We start from the raw sequence: 24,384 nt of genomic DNA on the forward strand, positions 1-24,384 counted from the left end.
CAGTTCCCACATCTGTAAAATGGGGATAATAAGAGGACCTAACTCATAGGATGATGGTGAGTACCAAAGGAGTTAGTTTTACATGGAGAGTGCTCAGAGCAATGCCTGTCCATTGCAAGCACTCAATGAATATTGGATTTAAAAGTGTAGCCATTACCTTTTCAACAATGTGACATCCTTGGAGCGACAATATGACTAAATTCTAATCCTACAGATAATGAATAGATGGCCTGGGGACTGAAGGGTTCCATTCCGGTCAAGGGCATGTACCACAGTTGCAGGCTCGGCGCATGCAGGAGACAACCAATAGGTGTGTTTCTCTCACATCGATGTTTCTGCCTTTCCCTCTCTCTTCTACTCTTTCTAAACATCAATGGAAAAATATCCTCAGGTGATGATTTAAAAAAACACACCAAACTTCTGACAGAAAAAAACTACCTCTGTATCTTAACTATAACAATTTCATTCTAATACAGGGATTGGCAAAAGTAGGTTTACTGTTGTTCATATGGAAAATAATATAATAATTAATTAATGATAATACAAAAATAAACTGTTTCATGTACTTACAACTGTAAACCTACGTTTGCCCACACCTGTATTTCTTCCATTACCAAAAAGGGAGAATTTTAATGTAATAGTCATAATATAGTCAAGATGGGTGAAAACACCCTAGTTTTTTCAGCCCAGCTGCTAGTAAAGAATGTAAGCAAAATCTCTTTAGTGATGTGTTTGGTAGTAATAGATTCCCACACACAGTGTTAATTCTTGATGAAAGGAAAGAAGTTCCCTATGTTCTACTGACTATGTACCAAGCACCTTGCTGGACACCTTATATTTATTATCTCATTTAATTTCATCACAGCCCTAAAAGGCTGGACACAATAAGTAATAAAGATTCAACATAATCTAAATTGTGGTATTAACCAACAAATCCACCTACTTCTTTCCAGACCTCATAGTTCCTCATGCACCTAAGTCTCCCTCTCAAAACTAGTGTCCAGAGAGATGCTGACAAAGAGCAAACCAGCTGGACACACACACTAGGAAGAGGGGGAGAATTCCAGGCTTGAACAAGCCTGCCCCCTTCTCTAAAGTAGATGCCATCTGTCCCCAGCGACCAAGAATGTGTCAGCAGGGGAGGGTGCGTGGGAAGCCATCAACCAAAGAATTTGTGTGCATATATGCATAACCCAGGGACACAGGCAATGGGGTGGTGAGGGCCTGGGGTGGGGAAGGACGGGAACGAGCGGGAAGAGGTTAATGGGGGGAAAGGGGGTCTATGTAATACTTTCAACAGTAAAGATTAAAAGAAAAAAAGAATGTGTCAGCTGAGATCCCAGAAGGCTAAAGCCACTGCACAAAGTTCACAACTTCCTCTTTTCCTCACACTTAATTATCGACGCTTGACATGTTAGAGCACAAAAGCTGCTCAAGGCCCCCAACGCCACAGAACAGAAGAGAAGGGGGAAGTCACTTACTCTCCCAACTTTGCCCAGATAGCCAGCGACACCCTTAGGATGATTTCCGAACCTTCGAAAAAGACAGAATCCCAAATCTTTAAAACGGTGTGGTTAGGGAGGCACGTGGCGAAGAGAGTCAGGAACCACTGCATCGTGAAGACATTCGTGAGCGGGGGCTCGTATCCACCTGAAATAAAGCAAACACTCCATTTCTTCAGAATTGACAGTTTGCAAGATATAAAGGCACCCTCTTCCAGTCCCCCAAGTCCACCCACCTATGTTACTTTTCCTGACTGATTTGTTTACGGGGCTAAATTATGGTTCTTTCCTCTTTTTTCCTTCCTGTTTCTAGACGGACACAGGTGTGTTTAATAAAAATCTCAATAATATGAACTTCACAAATTCTTTATGGTACTTTAGAAATCTTAACCTAACATTTAATTTGGTTCTGCCTATTATGGGATGCTGAAAATGTTTTCCTCACCAAAAATGAAATTAAAAAAAAAAAAAGGATTTTAGTCCCTCAAAAGCAAATGCCGATTTCCAAAATATCCTAAAGCCCACTTTTATTCAAATGCTGCTCAGAAAAGTAAAATTGCTCCTTAGGAATTGCTTGTCTACTTCTTAAAGCATACATAGTTCTCAGACCACAATGGTATTAAACTACAAATCAATTAGAGAAAGATAGCTGGAAACCTCCCCCCCCCCCAAATATCTAGAGATTAAACAACATGAAATTTTAAAATATGTTGAACTAAACTACACAGTTTTAAATATCTGAGATCCGGCTCACTTTGAAGTTTCTAAATTCACTAAAAAACACAGAGCTCCCTCTCATTTCCTGTGATGGCATAAGTATGCATTTTAATGAAGTAAAATTTAGATATGTGGACTGCTTCTCCGTCCTAATTACAGTCAGAATATGCATTTACCCAAGTATGAGCAAAAAGAGATCTGCTCTCCTGCCCTCATTTTCTTCCTTCTTACCTAGGAACAAAGGGAGCATCTCTTCCCAGAGACTAGAATCTGAGGTCACTCACCCCCTGCAGGCCAATGCAGAGCTCTAGGGGGAAAACATGGACCCCAGTACAGCGTGTCTGACTATGGGACAGGTTAAGGTTGTTTGACCCAGGAGTCTTATGAAATCCACACAGGTGCATAATTATACTGCACGGCCAAATTAAATGTGAAGATTATTCAAATGATTTAGAAGGAAATGCTTAGAGACACCCAGGTGTCACTAAAATTTCCAGTGTATTTTAACTAAGGACAGATTAGGTCTTCAAAATCATTTAATATTTTCCTAGGTTTAAATGTGTGTCCAGTAACTGGCAACCATTTACAGGAAACACAATACACTCTGACTCTTCTTTCTGGTCTCCTGAGCACAGCCAGGGAAGTGCATGCAGGGGCGTAACCACAGCGCTAGCTTAGGTCATCTGGGAAGCTGGCTGATGCCTGCTAGACGGTGGTGACTCTCAGAGCTGTAACAGAGCGGTCTCCATCGCCACCTTACTCAGCCAGCGCCTTCCTTCAGGGTTCAAGTTCTACCTGCAGCTCCTTCTCCAGCAAGAACTGACCCATTCATCTCAAGTGAATCTGCATGCCCTTAGCATGAATCAAGAAAAGTAACATTAAACATTTCAACTCAAATTCTCTCCTACAACTTTATGAAAATACGTAGTCCACTCTTCCATAACCTCAGTGCTTCAGGAAAAAATCACAGCATGTGCTAAATGGTACCTGCAGCTCATCTTTAAAGATGCCTATAGATTTGGTGCCAGCTTAGAGAAGTTTAACTAGATGGCGAGACATGTACCCCATTCTTCATCTAAAAGACAAGAATGTCTGGTACTGGTGACAGATGAGGTTCCTGACCAACTTCTTAACTATGACCATTCAAAGGTTCAGTATGTGGCCCTCTGTTGGTTTTTTGTTTGTTTTGTTTTGTTCCTATTCTCTAAAAATCTATTTCATTGCCTCAAACTCTCACCAACAGAAATACCTGAAAAGATGTATTTCCACTCAAGGTGTAGGCTCCTACGTATGGTGGGGTCAGAAAAGTAAAAAATTTTGAAGGTATAATAGCATTGAATCATCACTACCTCCACTCTCCTTGTTTGCAGTTCTCTGAAGAGTGTCCAGGTGCTCAGATAATTCAGGGAGCTTCAGTCTCAGGAGGTCTCTGAAGACAGCCATATCCACAGACAACGCCTGGAGATTATTGACAAAATAGCTCTCGGGAAGTACCTTGTCAATAAGGTAAATCATAATCTGAAGAAAAAAAGATTTAAAAAAAACCATATTCAAATGGATCAAATGTAGTTAGCCAAAGCACACTGTCATTTAAATGTGTCAGTACTAAATGTTCTGGATCTTCGAGGCTCAACTCCACCCTGGGTGAAGAGCATGTGCCATAATTATCTGGATAATTCATCATTATCTAAGCCATTCATCATTATCTAAGTAAGTTCTCAAAGCAGCTCAGACCCGCAGACTGCTATGGTCTACAGTTTCTACATGGGCTGCTAGACCTGAGGCTACCCATGGGTGGCTCTGAGAAGTACGAGGTGGAGCACATGCTTCCGCAGCAGCCAGCAGGAATCCCAACACTGGCTCCTTGAAGTCAGCAGCTTTCCAACCTTCCTACGAAAACCAAGACTGGCCCATCACAAAACACCCCCTGAAGCCCATCTCAGGATTCACCTACCATCAACCTGGGTTATCAGAATAACTGATGTGGGCTCTTTGTCCACTTTCCTTTCCTGGGAGAATGCAACTAGGTTTTGTTTGAACAAATGAGACTTTTAAAATCTGGATCCCTTCCATAAGGGTGTCTCATACATAAGTTCTTCAAATTACTACTTTCATCCTGATTTTTTTTTTTTATTTGCGTTACCTTTTCTAAGAAGTCAAGAACCACTAGCACGGCCCAGCAAAACACACAGGTTCTAATCTCTGATCCCTTCCCTGTCAGCACACATGCTCTTCATATGCCCTCCCCACTAGAAGACCTGCTCATTCCCCAGACCACAAGAAAATCAAAATTGAGAACAAAATCATAGCTGGCCCTATATGTTGGTGGAAAGTAGCTGTCTCACATTTTGATTTTCATCATTTTGCAAAACCTAATTTCCTCCCAAAATTATCTCCCAGACCTGCCAATGGCCCATTTTTCCCTCATCTCTGGCTTATAATTTCTACTTTTAAGGTCAGAGTTTTAACTAAGTCAATAAGGGTGGAGACATTCTCAAGAATACCTGCCCCTCCCCCCAGATCTTTATTCCAGGATTGGGAAGGCCCAGGGAGCTGCTATAGCCGTCCTATACGTACAGGGACAGAATTTACCAGGTAAATGTACCATCACTCTGAAAATAGGAACTTAGCAATAAAAAGAGTATATTCAATCCGTGTGGAAGGAGGTGGTCCCAGAATGCCCAGGCCAGGTGAGGAGGGCGTGAGTTTCCAGCAGAGCACAGTGGCCAGTCAGACTTCGCATACCATGGTAAGGGAGGGGGGCGCACAGGATCACTTTTCCTCTAGGATAAGTTATGTAAGACTGAGAAAAATATTTAAGTTTTTATGAAGAAATTATGAGCCTCAAGATTACACAAAAACAAGAAAACAACAAAAAAAATTACCAAATTCTCATAATAATTCTGTGACACAATGAAATTCTCTATCCCATAGCACAGCCGTGGGCAAACTACGGCCCGCAGGCCGGATTCGGCCAGTTTGAAATGAAGAAAACCAAAAAAAAAAAAAAAAAAAAGACCGTACCCTTTTATGTAATGATGTTTACTTCGAATTTATATTAGTTCACACAAACATTCCATCCATGCTTTTGTTCCGGCCCTCCGGTCCAGTTTAAGAACCCATTGTGGCCCTCGAATCAAAAAGTTTGCCCACCCCTGCCATAGCATCTCAAAGTCTGATGTCTTTTGTCAACAATGTCACTCCATCCACTACTGTATTTCAAGGACCAAACATTGCATCAAGAAGAAGGGGGAGGGGGAGAGGGAGAGACAAGGAAGGAAGGAAGGAAGGAAGGAAGGAAGGAAGGAAGGAAGGAAGGAAGGAAGGAAAGATAGTCTCTTCAACAAATGGTGCTGGGACAACAGGACATCCAAATGCAAAACAAACTGAATCTAGACACAAACCTTACACCCTTCACAAAAACTGTCTCATAGAGCTAAATGTAAAATGCAATCCTATAAAATCCCTGGAAGATAGCATAGCCTAGATGACCTTGGGTATGGGAATGACTTTTTAGATATAACACAACACCAAAGGCATAATCTATGCAGAAATACTAATAAGCTAGACTACATTAAAATTTAAAACTTCTGCTCTGTGAAAGTGAATTAGAAGACAAGCCACAGTCTGGGAGAAAACACTTTCAAGAGATCCATCTGATAAAGGACTGTGGTCCAAAATACACAACGAACTCTTAAAACTCAATAATAAGAAAACAAGCTTTAAAAACAAACAAACAAAAAAAAACTCGATTAAAAAATGGCCCAAAAACCTTAACAGACACCTCACCAAAAATAAAACAGTTACTAAGTGCAAAAAAGCAAGGAAAATGGTTTGCCTCCATTTAATAAATTATATATTTCCCTACTAATTACAACTCGCAGAGGCCAAAATAGCTGTTGGAAAAACACCAACACCCAATATTTTCCTTTGCATCAGAAGTATTTCTTCATAAACCCAACATTCCTCTGCACATTAAATGCCTAACCAGATTCCTAAATGATGATAATGTCATTTCATCCCACAAAGTTCATTTTCTTAAATATTCAGTTTCTGAGCTTTATTTAATCCATTTTCTTATGTGACTTTTTACTTTCTCAAGTACCATCACTGAGTCCTTTCATGATTTGACTGGCATTATAACCCTTTCCCAAACCTTCCCACCCCACCCCCAACCTGAATTGTTTATTTCAGCTTTTTAATAGAGCAGTTCCCATACAAGTAAAAGCTGGGGGGAAAAATAACTAAAGCTGATGGACTACTTAAACAAAATTGCTTCTTAATAAAAAATGCTTTAAAGTCATGTATTCGATTTGTCACTGCCTCCCCCATCCACCCCTGCCTATCTGATGAACAAGTAGCTTCAAAGCTGTTTCCTTAAATACATGAATGGAAAAAGTGAGAGGGTGAACACAGAATGAGATTGTGTCAGGCTGGCTTTATAATTAATTCCATGATGTGTATAAAACCAGGAGGAAATTTGCTTATCTTTCCGTATCAGAATTAGTCCCTGGTTGAGAATATCACAATGTGTTTGCCACCGTCAAACAAAGAATGGGAGTGGGGGGAGGTGCTCTTGAATACAAAGACGAAGTAACCATCACAAAGCATTGCAATCAACAGCAGCCTGAGGATTCAGATAAGAAGAAGCAACCCCATAAAGCCCCAAGCAAGTAAGGCAGTGGTCATCTTCCAAGTGTAAAATGCTTTCTTCCTCCTGAAGACTTATTTCTGGTGATTCACTGAATCACATTCAGACCGACATGCTTAAACTGCTAGTGTCCCATCTCAAAGTGTTTTCAGAATTTATTTATTTTTACTAATAAAGGCCCTGGGCATCTAAGATTAAAAGATAATTCGCTTCCAAAACCTTTCTCCAAGCAATCTGCTTCCATCATAGGCATTCACTCTCAGCCTACCTCCTCCATACCTCATCCCAGATATGCAAGAATAAAGCAATCTAATAAGATCCAACCAGAATTTAGGATAACTGGTGGAGTAGGCGGTTTCTACCATGACCCTAAGGATTCCCCATCTCCTGAGAGTCACACTCTTATATAAGCCCTTTCCCTGGAGTATGGGCTGGACCTAGTGCCTGGCTCCTAATGAACAGAATGTGGGGAAAATGATGAAATGTGACTTCTGATATATTGGCTTCAAATCTGTAACCTAATCTCTTCTGTGTTGCTCACTCTCTTTCACTCTCTGGCTCACTGAGGGATACCAACCAGAATGTTGCACAATGGTGAGCCCCACAAAGCGGAACTAAAAAAGGGCTCTGACCAATAGCTAGCAAGGAACTGAGGCCCTCAGTCCAAGACCTGTGAGGAATTATAGCTTTCCAACAACCACCTAAATGAACTTGGAAGTGCATGCTCCCGCCTAGTCAGGCCTTCAGATGAGATCACACCCCAGCCAACAGTTTGAATGCCACAATCATGTGACTCTGAGCCAGCTAAGCCACACCCAGATTCCTAACTCAAAGAAACAGTGAGGTAATACCAAGTTTGCTGTTTTAAGCAGCTCCTTTGTTATGCAACAGTAAGTACTAATATAATTAATAACTAACTTGCTTTAAAAATAGATGTCTTCTAAGTGAATCTAAACACCTAATCATCCTCTTCACATCTGGTAGCTACATGAGTCTGTCACTTGACCTGGCTTTAACCTGGGGGAAACGGTATCATGGGTAATTACGAAGGCATGGCAAACACCTTGGAAGGAAGTGGGCATCATGGAAGAGAAATTATAGTTCCAATATTAACTCTCTGAAGAATTTCAGTTGCCTTCTTCAGAGCCTGATACTCACTTTCAGAGCATCCCCTTCATTGCCTTCCACCACTTCCAGAATTAGTGCAGCCAGGATGTTAAAGCCTTGGCAGTACCCAACATTCTTGTTCCATCGGGCATAGGCCAACAGGACCCGCTTCAACACAACCCTGTCTTGCTCAGCCTCCTGGCCACAGTAAGAACTGCAGCCTGTGCGGTGAAGATCCTAAAATAAGAGGAAAACAGTAATTTTTTAAAGTGACTTACTATACTCTCTCTCAAAAACAAAAAACAAAAACAAAAACGGTAGTTATTTCTTTGCCTCAGCATTAAGTAGATTATCAACATGGACTGTAGTTTTTTAAAATTGTATATGCAACATGGGTCAAAAGAAATTCCTTTCCTTTTTTTCCTAATGTTTTCTAATATGCCTAGACATTTTCAAGAGGAATTGCAGTCAGGCAAATTTTCTACTTAAAGTGTTTCCAGAATTAACACAAAGAGGGACTTAGAATTAACAAAATTTCATATAAGTTGACAGTTTATTTAATAATACATCTCAGATAAAACAAGTCATTTCAACATATGTATGATACATGCCAACATTACTTCTTACAGAAAAGGATATAAAGTTTATTTAGCTATCAAAACTCCAAATAGTATTAAGGAGCAAAACCAAAATAGCAAAAAATGCGACCTGGATTGTAGAGGGACAGAAAAATCATTCTGTCTAAAACAGAAAAATTATTCTGTCCACACTGTTTTATAAATTTTTGTAAAACAGACAAAAATTTAACATTTGATCAGGGCAATATCCATAATTGTATTACCAGGCAGAGACTATGATTTTCAGGAGCTGAAGTCATTTTACTGACATAGTATTCACTTCAAAAATAAAATAAAAGACCTTCTTAATAACGTGATCATTATAAAATGTGCATTGCCTTAATTTGCAATTTAAACAGAAAGAAAATATTTAAAATATACAATACTTCATCTGTGAGAAACACATTCTGAAATTCCAAATAAACAGCTTAAATGCTAAAATGTAAAAGCTTTTCAAACATACCATATAAAATTCCATATATATTTTTAGGATTTGTCTGAAACAGACCAAATTAGATCAGAAAGGGGCTCCTTTTAGTTAGTACTTCCTCAGGAAAAAAAAAAAAATCTTCAAATCTGCCAAAACATTAGCCATCTTGTGGTGACCAAAATTTAGATGAAACAAGTTTCCTTTTAGTGTCACACTGTGATGTACTCATATAAAATTAAAAGCGACATGCTACAGGCTTATGTAAGAGAATAATAGTGAGATCAAATCGAATCAGCAGCGTTGGCTTTTGGCACCAGGTTCTAACCAACTGTAATGATCCAGGTAGGCAAACCAGCGCTGCCTCCAGGGCAGGCCTGGGCCCTTGACCAGCTAGTTTAATTAGACTGACCCACCAGTCATTAGATTGACCCACCAATCAATCTAATTATATTCATGAATTGTCAGTTAAGAAATTATCAAAGACCCTAATAAGAGCCCAATTATTATAACAGGATTATCCTTAACTTTAAATTTCTTAGTTACTTTTATGTGAAAATCCAGTTAACAGCACTGACCAATGCTAAAAAAAAAAAAAAAGAAAAGAAAAGAAAAAAGAGAAAGAATTCATCTGTTATGTGAACAAATAAGCTGAATATGAATGTAAACATTTTATTCTTACTGGCAACACACAAACTTTTGAAGACAATGTATACAGTCAAAGTTCTTCATTAAAAAGCTATTAACTAAAAAAGAAACAGAAAATATACAGACTTTCAGACCATAAGGCTTGATCTCTATCCAGGAAAGGTCTGGCTCTTGGAATCTTCCTTCTAAGTTAGGACAACAGGCCACACTCAGGGGCATTACCTTGACTATCTGAATTCCCATTGAGTCATCATCCGGATTACTCCTTTCATTGAAAGTGAAGCGCAAGGTTTTGTCCCAGTCAATGGCTATGCTGTGCAAATAATGATCTGCCAAGGTCAACCAAACCTAAAATATGAACAAAGAAGGATGCTAAAGTCAAATGCATAATTTCACCTTTACTAGGACTAGTGATTGCATCCAACAAGAAAATGGGAACTTCCTAGACCAGAAACAGCCCACATGCAGAAATCCAAAAGAGCCTCCCTGAGATGTGTATTGTACTGAACTGCATCCATTAGGACCTTTCATGTGTTCGAAATTTCAATTAATATTTGTTGAGTTCCACTACGTATCAAGCAATGGTCCTAACATTAGGAATACTGTTAAAACATTTTTTTTCAAGTTTTACTTCAGTTCATTGAATTAGCTATATTATGTTACAAGCTTGTTATATTTGGCTCTGAACTGCTGTCTATGCTTGAGCAATAGCCACCTGGTCCTTCATGGAGAATGGGCCTTTTCTCACCATGAGGTGGTCTCTGCTTTTAAATCCTTTTAAATCCTCTCTCTCTCTCTCTCTCTCTCTCTCTCTCTCTCTCTCTCTCTCTTTCTTCCCACACACATACACACACACACACACTCACACACACACATACGACAGATGAGCTCCCATAATGAATAACTTCTGTTTTTAGAGTCAATGGATATTTTTACACATTATCCTGAAAAGCTGTTTCTGAAAGATGTATTTCTTTTTTAAAAAAATATATTTTATTGATTTTTTACAGAGAGGAAGGGAGAGGGACAGAGAGTTAGAAACATCAACGAGAGAGAAACATCAATCAGCTGCCTCCTGCACACTCCCCACTGGGTATGTGCCCGCAACCAAGGTACATGCCCCTGACCGGAATCGAACCTGGACCCTTGGGTCCGCAGGCCGACGCTCTATCCACTGAGCCAAACCCGCTAGGGCTGAAAGATGTATTTCTTAAGGTCATTTTTAATGTATATTTTGAGGAACCCCTGATATTCAAATTCGAGCAGAATTAGACTAGGTCTATAAACTGATATAGTAAGAGAGCATTTCAAGTTTTGGTATCTGAACATAGTTAGCAGGAATATCACTGATTAATATCTCCACTCAGACTTCTCTCCTAAGCATCAGAATCATATGTCCAAATGCCCACTTGATACCTTCAACATAGATATCTAATAGGCATCTTAACCTTAATAGATACAAAGCCGATCATCTAACCCATCACCACCTCAACTACACATGCACACATATGAACACACACATCTGCTCCTCCCATCTAAGTAAATAGTAACTCTCCCCTTCCAGTAGCTCAGGTCAAAATCGTGAAGTCATCGTTGACATCCTATTACCTCATATTCAATCTAATAGGAATTCATGTCAACTCAGCCTTGAAAATATATCTAGAATCAGACCCCTTCTCCATCTCTTGCCTAAATTATTACAAGCCTCTACTAGTCTCCCACTTCTGTCCTTGTCCCTCATATTCTCGAGTTAGTAGCCTAAGTGCTCCATTTAAAATATAAGTTGTATCATGTAATTCCCCTGCTCAAAACTACCCAATGCTTCCCATCTCACACCGAGCAAAGTCCTACTATGGCCTATAAGGTCTTACATGATCTGCCATCCTCCTAACCCCATCACACTACCTCTATGACCCTCTCTCCTATTGCTTTCCCCCTTTTCGCCGTGCTTCAGCCACTCCGTCCTCTTGCTTTTGCTTGTATATTCCTGAAATGCTCCCACCTGAGTGTTTTCTGGCATACTCTTCCCCCAGGGTAGCTGCATGGCCCACTGCTCACCTCCTGCACGGCCCCATTTAACTGTCACTTTGCTGTTTAGAATTCCACCTCCTTATCGCCATTTCCCACAGTTTCGCTTATTTTTCTGCTTTATTTTTATCCATGGCACTTATCACCATCTGATATACTTTATATATTTTATTCACTGTAAGCTCCATAAGTACAAACGTTTTGGTCTGGTTTTTCTTTCCACTGCTGTATCCCCAGTACCTAGGACAGTACCTGGTGCAGAATAGATAATCAATAAATATTGAATGAATGAATAATGAAAGGGGACATGTTTCAAATTACTAAACTTAGAATATCCTTTTTTACATTCCAGAGATTTAAAGAGGGACAGAGTGATGGCCCTTTTGTATTTCAGCCCTACAAATCCTCCTTACCTTTTTCCTCCATTCTTTCGGTATTCCTGTGGATAGTCTGGCAACTGCCTTGAGAGCATCATACCACTAGGAACAAAGGAGAAATATTGGCAAAATGCTACTACTGACCTGGGTAAGCACTTTTCAATCTTTTTTTCATCCTGACATCTGTAGAGCATAAACTCTGCACAGTACACTGGGTAACAGTCAACTTCTTCCAGCCAGATATGACCGGTGTGAGGACTATGCCTGCCCCAAGCCCCACCTGGGCACCCTAACACACCTGTGATCCATTTGCAAGCCACAAAAAATAATTGGGAAGCACTGGTTCAGAAACCAAAACATGTATTATGGATTCAGAATAATAGATGTTTGGTTTTGTAAATTTTTTTCACACTTGCACCATTAACAGAAAGTACAAAAATTTTCACGGTAAGTATAAACCCAAGCGTCATCTGTATTTTTAAAAATGATTTGCCTTCTTATGCTTGTCAAAGTTTTCCCATTTTGAGAATGTATCTCAGTATATTATACCCTGTAGATATCCCAAAAGAAGAGTATTATCAAAACCAAAAATAAAGTTACCTGCTGAAAACCATTTTGACCTAAAGACGGCTCAAGAGTGAACTTCAACTTTGTGTCAACTCCTAAAAGAAAAACACATAACTGTTATTTTGGGAGAAAATAAGTTACATTAACTGAACCATCATGAAGTTTTTTAAACTTTTACTAATTTTTAGTCAATTTTGTTAAAGAAAAAGAATACTGGTTGTTACTATAGAAAAAAATAACCTATGGCAATAGAATGGAGCTTTTCCCATAAGATGGTGGTTTCCACAGCTGTCTAGAGTAGTGCCAAACCAAAAAACAAATACATATAAAAAAAAAAATCAGAGGCTTGGAGTTAGACCTCCATTCAACTTTGGTTTCTAGAGTCAAATAAATAATTTAACCTGCCTCAGTCTCATTTCTTTTTTCCTTTTTTTAATCCTCACCCAAGGATATTTTTCCATTGATTTTTAGAGAGTGGAAGAGAGAGGGAAAGACAGAGAGAAACATCGATGTGAGAGAAACACATCAACTGGTTGCTTCCTGCACACGCTCCAATAAGGGCCCAGGGTGGGGAGGAGCCTGCAACCAAGATATGTGCCCTTGACCAGAATCAAACCTGGGACCCTTTGGTCCACAGGCCAATGCTCTATCCACTGAGCCAAACCGGTAGGGCAGTCTCAATTCTTTATCTTTAAAAATTAGGATAAATAATACCTATCTCAATAGATAGTTGTGATGATTAACTGTAAATCACCTAGAACTATATCATTAATATTTATAAAACTTAGGAAGAGAATTCTCTACTTACAGAATTTGTTTTCTAGCGCATTTGAGTGGATTATGTCTATTAGGGAAATGTCAGTGGAATATCAAAAGTTATAAAAATAATGTCACTGCCCTCCCACTTATGGAATCCTTAGTAGTCCTATTGGAGATTTCCTGTTTTTAAATTCTGTCTTAATAAACTTAGCTATTGGAGAAAAAAAGTTTGTATGTTTAGTTATAGACTACAAGCTAAAAATATAACTGAACTCTAATGATAAGTTACCTACAACTTTAGATAAAGTTCCAACGTTTTAACTTTATTTTGGAACTTCTCTGTTCCAAATCCCAAATCTATGGAATTGAAGTACATAAATAGGAGAATACATAAAGACTATATGTTTGATATGTATATTGGGCTTCCTTTAATTCAGAATTCCATGTTAGAAGCATATGTGCTGTCGTTACTGAGGTAAAATTAAATGACAATTTTTATTCCTACTTAAGTTGTGTTTTAAAAAAAATAGTATAATCAAATCTAAAAATGCTGTATTTTCTTTTCCTACAACTTCAAAATCAATGAAATTACATTTTAAGTCACTTTTTAAAAGACATGACTTGAAAGTTCAAGGATGAAGATATACCAAACATTAGCCACAGCATTCAGTTTTAAATGATTGTCATTTATGATGAAATGTTTGCTTCTAAGATGTTGATAGCAGATTAGGTTTTTACTGAAAACCTCTCCACAACTACGTAGGGCTTGTACGCGGGTAGGAACAATCTTCAGAATTTGCAAAATTATAATAATAAAGTAGACCAGTCTTTTTAAAAACATGCTAGTATATATGGAGTCAAGAAGCTGGAAAGAAATGTGTCTGACTTGCCCAAGCCCAGGAGAGCATGCAGATGCACTTCGTGGAGTCCTGGAAGAAGGCTGTGAATACATGAGAGGGATCTCAATTTCTAAAGTCAAGCTGTGGTAGAGAAGCCCAATATATTTCTTTTCAAAGCTTCGGGTTCAAAACCATACTCTGTCTAGGTAGATAGCATTTTCTTCCCCCACTATATATCCAGCACCCCCACAGATTCTCATCTCTGTGAGCTGGTTTAAATGAAGCTCAGGCCTCAGTGCCAAGCAATGATGCAATGGCCACAAGAGCGCCTGCGGCTCCGGCGCAGGATTGAAGGCTAGAAGAAACACACCCGGCGCTGAGGCTGCTGTCCAGACCCTGGGTGCTGAATGGAGGAGGTCTAATCGTGACGTTTGCTGTAGTGTAACAAAGACCAGGAAGTTCGGTCCGCATGGAATGATTCCTATCGACCTAAAAGCCCGGATTCCCTGGATGTAGTCCCCAATATGTTCCCAGGACTTGTTCGGAGCACCTGCCGAGAGTCCTGCCGAGTGCCCGGCGGCGCTGAAACCCAGCTGCGTCAGTCAGTCAAAACCACAACTATTTTCTCCTGGTCAGAAATGAGTCACAGGCTTGAACTAGAATTGATCATTTGCTGCCTGTCTGCAAAAGCTGAAATCAGGTCATTTTCACCGACTCGTCTAATTGAATGAAGCGGGGGGGGGGGGGGGGGGGGAGAGAGGTTTATGTTTCATCTGATCATCACAGCTGTTCTGGGTTCAGAAACACAAAACACTTCCAATGTGGGAAGGAGATTTTTTTTTTTTAAAGCGTAAAGTAAGACGGTGAATAAACAGTACAGTCTCTGTAACTAGACACTTCCTTGGGGAGAAAAACAAAGGAACCACGAGGTTCGGAAAGGCAGCCACGCTTTCCACCCTTTGGGGGCTCAGTGCCTCGGCAGATTCGCCTCTGCAGCCTCAGGCTAGCAGGTCTCCGAAGGCGCTGGGAGGCAGGGGCTGGGGGAGGTCGAACCCGCCTGGAACCCAGCTGGTGCCCCTCAAGGGGCAGGAGAGCGCCAAGTGCCGGGCTAGCGCAACTGGCTCCCTCTGCGGCCACCCTTGCCAGAAAGCTCTGAGCCCAGGCTCCCGCGCCAGGGCCGGGCTCATGAGCCCCAGGGAGGGAAGCCGGAGGGTGGAGCAGGCGCCGAGTTATGCAGCCTGGAGAAGCAGGGATGTATGTGTAAGCACAGGCTGACAGCAAAAAGGGCCCAGCCTGGCACAGTCAGGTGCGCTCCCAGACTTGATCTGTAAGAAGGGATCTCCAGGCTGCAGAAGTGTTTCCTGCCCGCTCCGAACCCGGACACACACACACACACACACACACACGAGGCTCCAGGCGAGCTGACCCCACACTCACGCCGCGGGACCCTCAGCAAATTCCTCCCCTCACCGCCCATCCCCAACCCCGCCGATTTTCCCTTCGAATCCACTGCCTTCCCCTCAGACCCGAAGTATCAAACCGGTGCTTTTCTCCACCTCTTTCAAATGAGCCTGGCGCACAATTGGTAGCGCGGCCTCAGGCAGCCCGGGCAGGCGCCAGCACTTGCCCAGCTCGGGGCACAGGCAGGACCAGACCACGCACAGGCCGCGGGAGTGGGGGCCCTCGGGCTGCGAGCGCAGCTGCGGGTCCTCCGCGCCTTGGGAGGCCGCTGCCTCCGCCCAGGCCCTGCTTGCTCTTCGATGTGCCCTCCCAGGTTGACCCAACCCCGCCTGCGCCAAGCCGCGGTACCCCGCACTCGGTACCCCCCACTCGGCGGCCCGCGGGCGCTCCCCGGCCTAGGGAGAGGCCAGCTGAGGCAGAGGCGTGAGCAGCACCAGCTCCCGGGGCGCCGCGCTGGTGTCCGGTGCCCCGTCTGCAGCCCGGGGTCCTCACCCGGCTCCAGCGTGCAGAGCAGCCGGGGCGCGGTCCGGGAGATGCAGCTGCGCTTCTTGAGCACATTGCTCAGGATGGTGCCCACGCCGCCGCCGCCGCCGCCGCCGCCCTGCCGCTTCAGGCATCTCCCTCCGCGCCTCAGGGAGCCGGGCAGTTTGTCCTGCCGCATCCAGGAGCGGCCCGGGCTCCGGTGCAGCCACAGTCCACCGAGGTACCCGCCGGCCCCGCCACCAGCGCAGAGGCTTCTCGGGAGGCTCCGAGTCCGCTCAGTCGAGGGTCCCTCGGGAATAGCGTGAGTGCCGCCAGTGCTCGGGGCTGGAGGGGACCTGCGGGGCACCGCCGGAGCCGACGAGCGCCAGGCGGCCAGCAGGCATCTGCAGTGCGGAGCCGGAGCCGCACGGCTGAGGCTGGAGCGGGCTTGGGGCGGGGAGGAGGGCGGGAGCGCGCAGGAGAGAAGGCGGCGCTCCCGCCCCCAGTGCTGGCATCACTGTGCGCGGAAGGGGAGGCTCTAGGGCCCGGGAGCAGCCGAGCTGCGGAGCCCGAAACCCCGAGCGGGCGGGTGAGCAACCGCGCTCAGGAACCAGAAGCGGCAACAGAGATTTCTGAGCTTCTCGCAAAGTCTGGGAGGGGGTGGAGTGGGCACCAAAGGGAGCGAGTCTCCGGTGCAGAACACCAGTGAGATGCAAGTGCCCCCTTCACCCGAGCAGCGTCGGAACGGAGGTCATCCAGAGGCTGGCACATGGCGAAGCCCGAGCTTCATCCCAAATTGTTTTGAACTCTTTCCTGGCAGCTTAGAGAGGCACAGCGAGCACACTTTAAAAAATGGTAATAGTAGCTCTAACTGGTTTGGCTCAGTGGATAGAGTGTTGGCCTGCGGACTTAAAGGTCCCAGGTTCGATTCCGGTCAAGGGCATGTACCTTGGTTGCAGGCACATCCCCAGTGCGGGGTGTGCAGGAGGCAGCTGATTAATGTTTCTCTCTCATCAATGTTTCTAACTCTCTACCCCTCTCCCTTCCTCTCTAAAAAAAAAAAAAAAAAAAAATCAAAATATATTTTTAAAAAATGGTAATAATAAATGTCTTTATCTTTTAAAAATATATATATTTGTATTGATTTCTGAGAGGAAGGGAGAGCTGAAACATCAGTAATGCTCAACCACAGCGCTGGTTCTTTATCTTGGAAGCATGGGTTTCAAGATAAAAAGTGTTCTCAATTAAAAGCAGTTTTGTTTTTTAAAGTGCTTCCTCATCTCCAGCTAGAAATCCGATTTTGTAGTTCAGAACTAAGTATCATTACCGTGTGTGTTTTTAAAAGCATTCTTAAATTACGGCACTCACCAGTGAAATGTTAATCATAAAAAATGAATGAAGCCCTGGCAGGTTTGGCTCAGTGGATAGAGCGTCAGCCTGCAGACTGAAGGGTCCTGTTCGATTCTGGTCAGGGGCACATGCCCTGGTTGCGGGCATGATCCCCAGTAGGGGACGTGCAGGAGGCAGCCAATCAATGATTCCCTCTCATCATTGATGTTTCTATCTCTCTCTCCCTCTCCCTTCCTCTCTGAAATCAATAAAAAAATATATTTTTTTAAAAAAAAAGAATGAAGAATGAGGAAGGAAAGGATGTGGGGGGAAATACAAATACATTTGTATTTGCTAACATTAAAAAAAGGAACACTAGGTGGATAAACCAAAAACTAATTTAAAGAATATTTATGTGGGATATATCTGATAAAGGGTTAATATCCAAAATTTATAAAGCACTCATACAACTCAACACACACAAAAAAAACCCCACAAATAATGCAAGTTAAAAATGGCTGCAGGACTTGAATAGACACTCTCCAAAGAGGACATACAGATGGCCAATAGACATATGAAAAGATGCTCCAAGTCACTAATCATCAGAGAAATGAAAATTAAAGCCACAATGAGATCTCCTCCCGCCTGTCAGAATGGCAATCATCAATAAATCAACAAACAAGTGTGGAGAGGATGTGGAGAAAAGGGAACCCTGGTGCACTGTTGGTGGGAATGCAGATTGGGAATGCAGCCACTATGGAAAACAGAATGAAGGTTCCTTAAAAAATAAAAAATGGAACTGCCTTATGACCCAGCAATTCCACTTCTTGGTATATATCCAGAGAAACCCAAACACTAATTTGAAAGACTATGTACACCTCTGTATTCACTGCAACGTTATTTACAATAGCCAAGATATGGAAGCAACCCGAGTGCCCATCCATAGACGAGTGGATGAAAAAGCTGTGCTACATACATGCAATGGAATATCACTCAGCCAGAAAAAGAAATGAAATCTTACTATTTGTGAGAGCATGAAATGGACCTAGATGGTATCATGCTAAGTGAATCAAGTGAGAGCAAGACAAATACCATATGATTTTACTTGTGTTTATAATCTAAAGAGCAAAATAAATGAACAAAATAGAAACAGACTCATAAATACAGAGAACAGTCTGATGGTTGCCAGAGCATGAATGGATTAAAAACTACAAATTGGTAGTTACAAAATATTTATGGGGATATAAAATACAGCATAAGGGAATGTAGTCAATAATATTGTAATAATTATATTTGGTGCAAGGTGGATACTTGAAATATCAGGGGACCACTTTGTATAGAATATGATTAACCACTATGCTGTATACCTGAAACTAATACAAAATAATTTTGAATGTAAACTTATTTGAAAAATAAAATTTTTTTAAGAAAACCATTTATGTGGGAGAGAACAGTGTGGTCTGAAGAGACAAGAATGGAAAACTGAGCCTTCTCCGGATGTGCCTTATACAACATAGCTTTGACTCAAGTTATATTAATAAGATAAATAAAAGAAACCCCTAAAAATTGGAAATGAATGAACTCAAAGGGATATTTCTTTCATGACATAAGAGCACAGAAAAAATAAGTTGCTTTAGAAGACAATGTTACGACTGAACATGAATGGTGATTCCAAAACAAATAGAACTGCAACAAAGTATTACATTTCATTCAGTAGTATTCTTGTCATTGTTAATATTGGAGTTATTTTTTAATTCTTTTTTTAAATTTTATTTATTTTTTACAGAGAGGAAGGGAGAGGAGAGAGTTAGAAACATAGATGAGAGAAACATCGACCAGCTGCCTCCTGCACACCTCCTACTGGTGATGTGCCCGCAACCAAGGTACATGCCCTTGACTGGAATTGAACCTGGGACCTTTCAGTCCACAGGCCGACGCTCTATCCACTGAGCCAAACAGGTTAGGGCTATTTTTTTTAATTCTTATATATACCATAGACAAAGCAAATAAATAATTATGGTAATGTCAAAATGACATTAGGAACCAAGATGTTTTCAGTGTAACAGAAAATATAAGCATACCAAAAAAAAGTTTTTCTTAAATCTTTTCAAAAATACATATGTATCCACGGATAGGTTTAAAAGTAAGGACAACCAAAAAGCTATGAACACCCACAGTACCCAGGTTGTGGTCTCAAAAACAATTCCCCACTAAAAAGAACCAAGGGCTCTTTGGAAGTGTGACTGATCCCAGATCTGGGCCAGAGAAAGTGCAAGATGAGCCTGAAACATCTTGATGAGCTCAGAAAGGAAGCAAGTGCTCCAAAACTAATGGGGTCATCTCCAAAGGACACAGGAGCCACATGCATAGGCTTCTGTTGGCCAAGGATGGAACAATTTAAGCATCAAAACCAATGGTTGTTATTGATTGAAAAGTGTTGAATATTTTTTAAATGTATTCCTAATGATACTCTGAAAGAGCTAAAAAAAAAAATTAATAAATAAAGAAGTCATTCTAATAACATTGGCACACTTATTTTATAATCAGTACATTCTGGGTTTTGTGAAGTGACCCCAGAATTTAAGGACAACATCAGAAATGGTACAACCCTAAGCATGGAATATACATTTCATATATAAGAATCTGTTAAAATGAGATTAGTCATCTGCAGAAATAAATCAGGTGGATAAGGGATGTGTAAACTACTTAGTTCTGCCTGCCCGAGGTAAAGATGCTTTGAAAAAGGCAGCGCTCTGCCTCATCATTTCAGAAGATGAAGTCATCGTTTAACTTGGTCGTGACTAACTGGTATAGGTTCCACACCACACTCACACGGAGAAATCTATCCTTCATCAGCATGATTATTTTTTTAAATATATTTTTATTGATTTCAGAGAGAAAGAGAGAGGGAGAGAGATAGAAACATCAATGATGAGAGAGAATCATTGATCAGCTACCTCCTGCATGCCCCCTACTGAGGATTCAGCCCACCACCCAGGCATGTGCCCTGACCTGGAATCAAACCGTGACCTCCTAGTTCATAGGTCGATGCTCTCAACCACTGAGCCATACTGGCCGGCCAGGTTTGGTACATGTTTGTTTCCCATTAGCTTTCTCCTCATTTTAATAAGATGTCCATTCATTCTTCTGGTCCATCTCAATAATAGAAAGAGGTCTGGTGCTTGGCTTTGGCCAATATTTTACAAGGCACAACAGGCCCCTGGGGTGAAGAGAGTGATGAACACCCAGAATCAGACAGAAAACTGGAAGTAGAGGTGGAATTCTGGGAAACAAGCTGGTAACTGCATACAGTCTCGTCTTCCTGAGTTCTCATCTGCTCAAACCTCAGAGGGTTTGTGTTCTATTTTAACAAGAGAGGCTATTCACGCCCAGCTGCCTGCACTGGGCCAGCAGGAAAGACAGCCTTGCCCGCCAGGAGGAGGAGCCAGGCCCTCTGCTCTCCAACACTGCCTCTGGGGAGCAGGCGCGGACATCCGGCTCCCAAGGCTGGCTGACATGCCACTCAGACCATCTGGTCCCTTTGGCTCTGACTCCATGCTCATCGTGCAGACTTTGGATTGTCACTTCACTTCCCATAGAAACGTTGCCACAGAGGAGGGAAACATACTCACCAGTTAACACTAGTCAATACCCCTGAGTTCACGCACTCGCAGTGAGCTGAGGAAATCGAATTCCGGGACGGCCAAAGCCAAAGTCCTGGACCTAGCCTGCTAGCCCACGCAGACATGTCATGACTGACAGCAGGGCCTCTCCCCCAAATCCTTCTTCAGCTCCACTTTTTACTAGTAGTCACAAGCTTGTTTACTTTCAAGATGAAAATTCTATTTCACCTCTCTTAGATTTATTATAAGCAAAAACTGACTCGTTTTTCTTTTAAAAAAATAAATAAAGCTTCCTTAAAAATGTCCCATTCTAAACTTACACAGAAGTTGAAACTAGGAAATAAAGTCTTAAAGAGTTTCTATTATTATAGCAATAACTAGCCGGGGAATTACATAATATTATTTTGTTTACATTAGAGAGGAAAACCAAGACTGCCAACATTTATAGCAAACATAATTAAATGGGCACTAAAATACAATACTCTAAAAGCAGCCGCGGCACAAGCCTGCTATTATAGTTACTGTATGAGTCATGGTTTCTTAATCATGTCTGGAATATTGTTTTTCAAATAGCAAAAGATGTCACCGGCCGTCAGCCTGCAGAGGAAACAAGGCCAGTGTGGACGCTGCTTGAGGGCCACAGCGGGTGAGATTGCCCCCCAATCCACCTTACCATCACTCTTTACTGATCAAGTGATTGTTACTCATCAAATAGTATCAGTGAGTTCGCATTTGGGCAAAACGGTACCTTGGTCTGGCCCCAAACAATTACATTTTAAGCTGAATTTGGGGAAAAGAAGGCTCAGTGAAAACTTCACATGGGGTGTGAATGACTTGGATTGCTAAAGAAAATGAATGTTTTGAGAAAATGCCCTGAATATCTCAGAGATTCCACTTCCCAGGGAACATCCCCGGAGACAGGAGCTCCCAGGAACAAGGGAGCAGGGCTCTCCAGGCCTACGTGCTGGGAGTGAGGCTTTCTTAAAAGCAAACCATCCCTTTAATGGGAAAAGGGGGAAGAAGCCAGAAGAAAAAGGAAGCCCCACATAAGAAATGAAAGCTGTGTCCCAAGGGCTTTCGGAAGGGAATCGGGTCTGGGACTTCCGTGATTTCCTAGTGCTGCTATTTTTGTATAACAGTAAAGTCTTAAAATAAAAAGGGCCTACGTGCCTATCTTCAGGGACTGAGCAGAGCTAGTGGAGACAATTACCAAGAGAAAAGGCGCCCAGGAAGCCTGCTGTGAGGAGAGAGAAAAGGCACAGGGAGCCAGATGCCGGGGGAAGGGGCCTGGAACCCATCCCTGCAGCCACAGCTCCAGCTTCTAGGGAGCGGCTCACCTGCACAGAGCCTCCGAGGGTCAGAGCACCTAACCAGGTATCAGGTCTGGTGCTGTCACCCACTGGCAGAATGGGGGGTACACCCTTGCACTCCTGCTAACAGAAAGAGTGGGGGTCTGGTGACAGAAAAGCCACTGTTCTCCTCTCTGCTCCTGGAGGTCTGTGAGCCACTACTGAGCACGACAGTAACTGGCCGGCTCTGTACGACGTTAACACGCTCCTCAGACCTAAACACGGGGCCTTAATAAGCGGTTCTTTCTGCTCCTCCTCCATGATGGAGCCCACACACTATGAGCTCATGGTGACAAGCATCAGAAAAGTCTCTCCTGAGAGAGACTCAGAGTCAGGGCCGCGGAAAGAAATGGAGGGGGAAGGAAAAAACCTTACAGTGATCTGACACGTCGCATTTTATACGAGACATTTTATTTTCTTACTGCATGATTTTCTCTTCTTAGTCATAAAAACCGATTTCTCTTTTTAAACACGGGCATCCTTGAAGACAATCAGGTGTGCCTTTTGTATTTTGTTTATTTCGGAGAAAGGATTCTGTCAAGCATGGCACAGAGAGGCTTTGAAATTCCCACACCAAATCCTACTCAGCACCATCTCTACCTCCTGAGGGTCCTGCGTATGCTTTCTCAGACCATCCCCTTTCATCGGATATTTCCAAACACAAAGTCACCCCTAACACTCCCCCCAAACACGCTCAAATATTTGGGGTAACGTATGTTAAGGTTAACTAGTTTTATTTACAGACCAGAAATATGTTTAAGTTAAAAACTTATATAGTTATTTAATTCACAGCTGAAGTGGAAGTCCCATTTTAAAGTACATACCAGAAATGTACTTAACTGTACTTTAGTTGGAAATATCCAATCAAAGTTCCTCGTAACCAGAAACTCATAGATAACCCAAGATTGTAGAAATCATCCTAGTAGTCTTCTTGGCTTGTAAAATACTGTAAAGTATTTTCTTGCCTCAAAATAACTGAAATTGATTCAATGTCACTTGAGGTAGGTTCATGTTGACCATATAAAGACAGCTTTGTATTTCTTTTATTGATTGATTTCATTCATAAACATGTATTCATCAACTGCTGCAGAAAAGGCATTATGCTATGTATGGCCAAAGAGAGTATGAATTCAATACATTCTCTACCCTCAAGAAGCTTACCTTTTACCGAGGGAGAGACAAATGGGTGGTGGAAGGCAGTGTGAAAAGTTCACTTTCATCCTATGCGAGTACTTGTAGGGATACCATTCTCTCTGCCTCCTCCCAAGTATCATATATTCCAATGCTTTCCCAGAGCTTTATTTCACTGAACTATTAAATTTCACCTGAAAGGAGGCCAAGGACAAAGCTCATCTGTGTGCTTTGAATTATGATATTCACAATTACGTCCACATCAGGATGAATGTAACTGGAAGACCCATCACTTTGGGAGATGAAAGCATTGTTTAACCTGGTCATGATTAACTAGTTAGCTTAGATTTCCCCACCTTTGGCACCCAGCCATTCTAAGATTCCTTTGACCCCGTCAAGGAATATGAAAGAAGATGTTTCTTATAAATTGATGCAGATTAATTTAGCTTGGAAATATATGTTCCTCGAGAAGAAGGGTAATGCCTTTGATAAGGGAATATGCTTAATTTTGATAGGGAGAAGAGAAAAGCATCAGGAAGAGGAAAGCGATTAGAATCAACATTAATACTGGCCTGGGAGCCTGACATCTCCCAGCCGGGTTCATTCAAAAGAGAAGACAGAACGTGTGGGCTGCTGAGGGAGTGTGTGACAGCACAGTCACTGCACCTAATGAGCCCTCCAGCAGACAATCTGGTGGGTTAGAAAAGTGCCGGCCACAGAGGCAGGCACACCAGGGCTGGAATTCTAATGCCCATATTTATCACTGTATGTGCTTGGGCAAGCTACTTAA

The 24,384-nt window shown here is 42.1% G+C and overlaps 1 protein-coding gene across 2 annotated transcripts in view; it reads right to left on the reverse strand.

Moving 5' to 3' along the window:
• Positions 1 to 24,384, reverse strand: part of TBC1D30 (TBC1 domain family member 30) — a gene marked incomplete at its 5' end in the record, with an annotated part of 76,750 nt that overhangs the window by 19,755 nt on the left and 32,611 nt on the right. The window contains 7 exons of one of the 2 annotated variants that reach the window (XM_081084508.1): positions 1,482 to 1,650; positions 3,569 to 3,737; positions 8,029 to 8,214; positions 9,892 to 10,017; positions 12,111 to 12,176; positions 12,675 to 12,736; positions 16,193 to 16,771. In XM_081084508.1, coding sequence (XP_080940634.1) covers positions 1,482 to 1,650; positions 3,569 to 3,737; positions 8,029 to 8,214; positions 9,892 to 10,017; positions 12,111 to 12,176; positions 12,675 to 12,736; positions 16,193 to 16,361 — 947 coding nt within the window. Of the gene's footprint in view, positions 1 to 1,481; positions 1,651 to 3,568; positions 3,738 to 8,028; positions 8,215 to 9,891; positions 10,018 to 12,110; positions 12,177 to 12,674; positions 12,737 to 16,192; positions 16,772 to 24,384 lie in introns of those variants that run through there. The other variant, XM_081084507.1, reaches the window with a different exon arrangement.

This window comes from Myotis nattereri (assembly GCF_964212035.1).
Source record: "Myotis nattereri genome assembly, chromosome: 2".
NCBI classification, from domain to species: domain Eukaryota; kingdom Metazoa; phylum Chordata; class Mammalia; order Chiroptera; family Vespertilionidae; genus Myotis; species Myotis nattereri.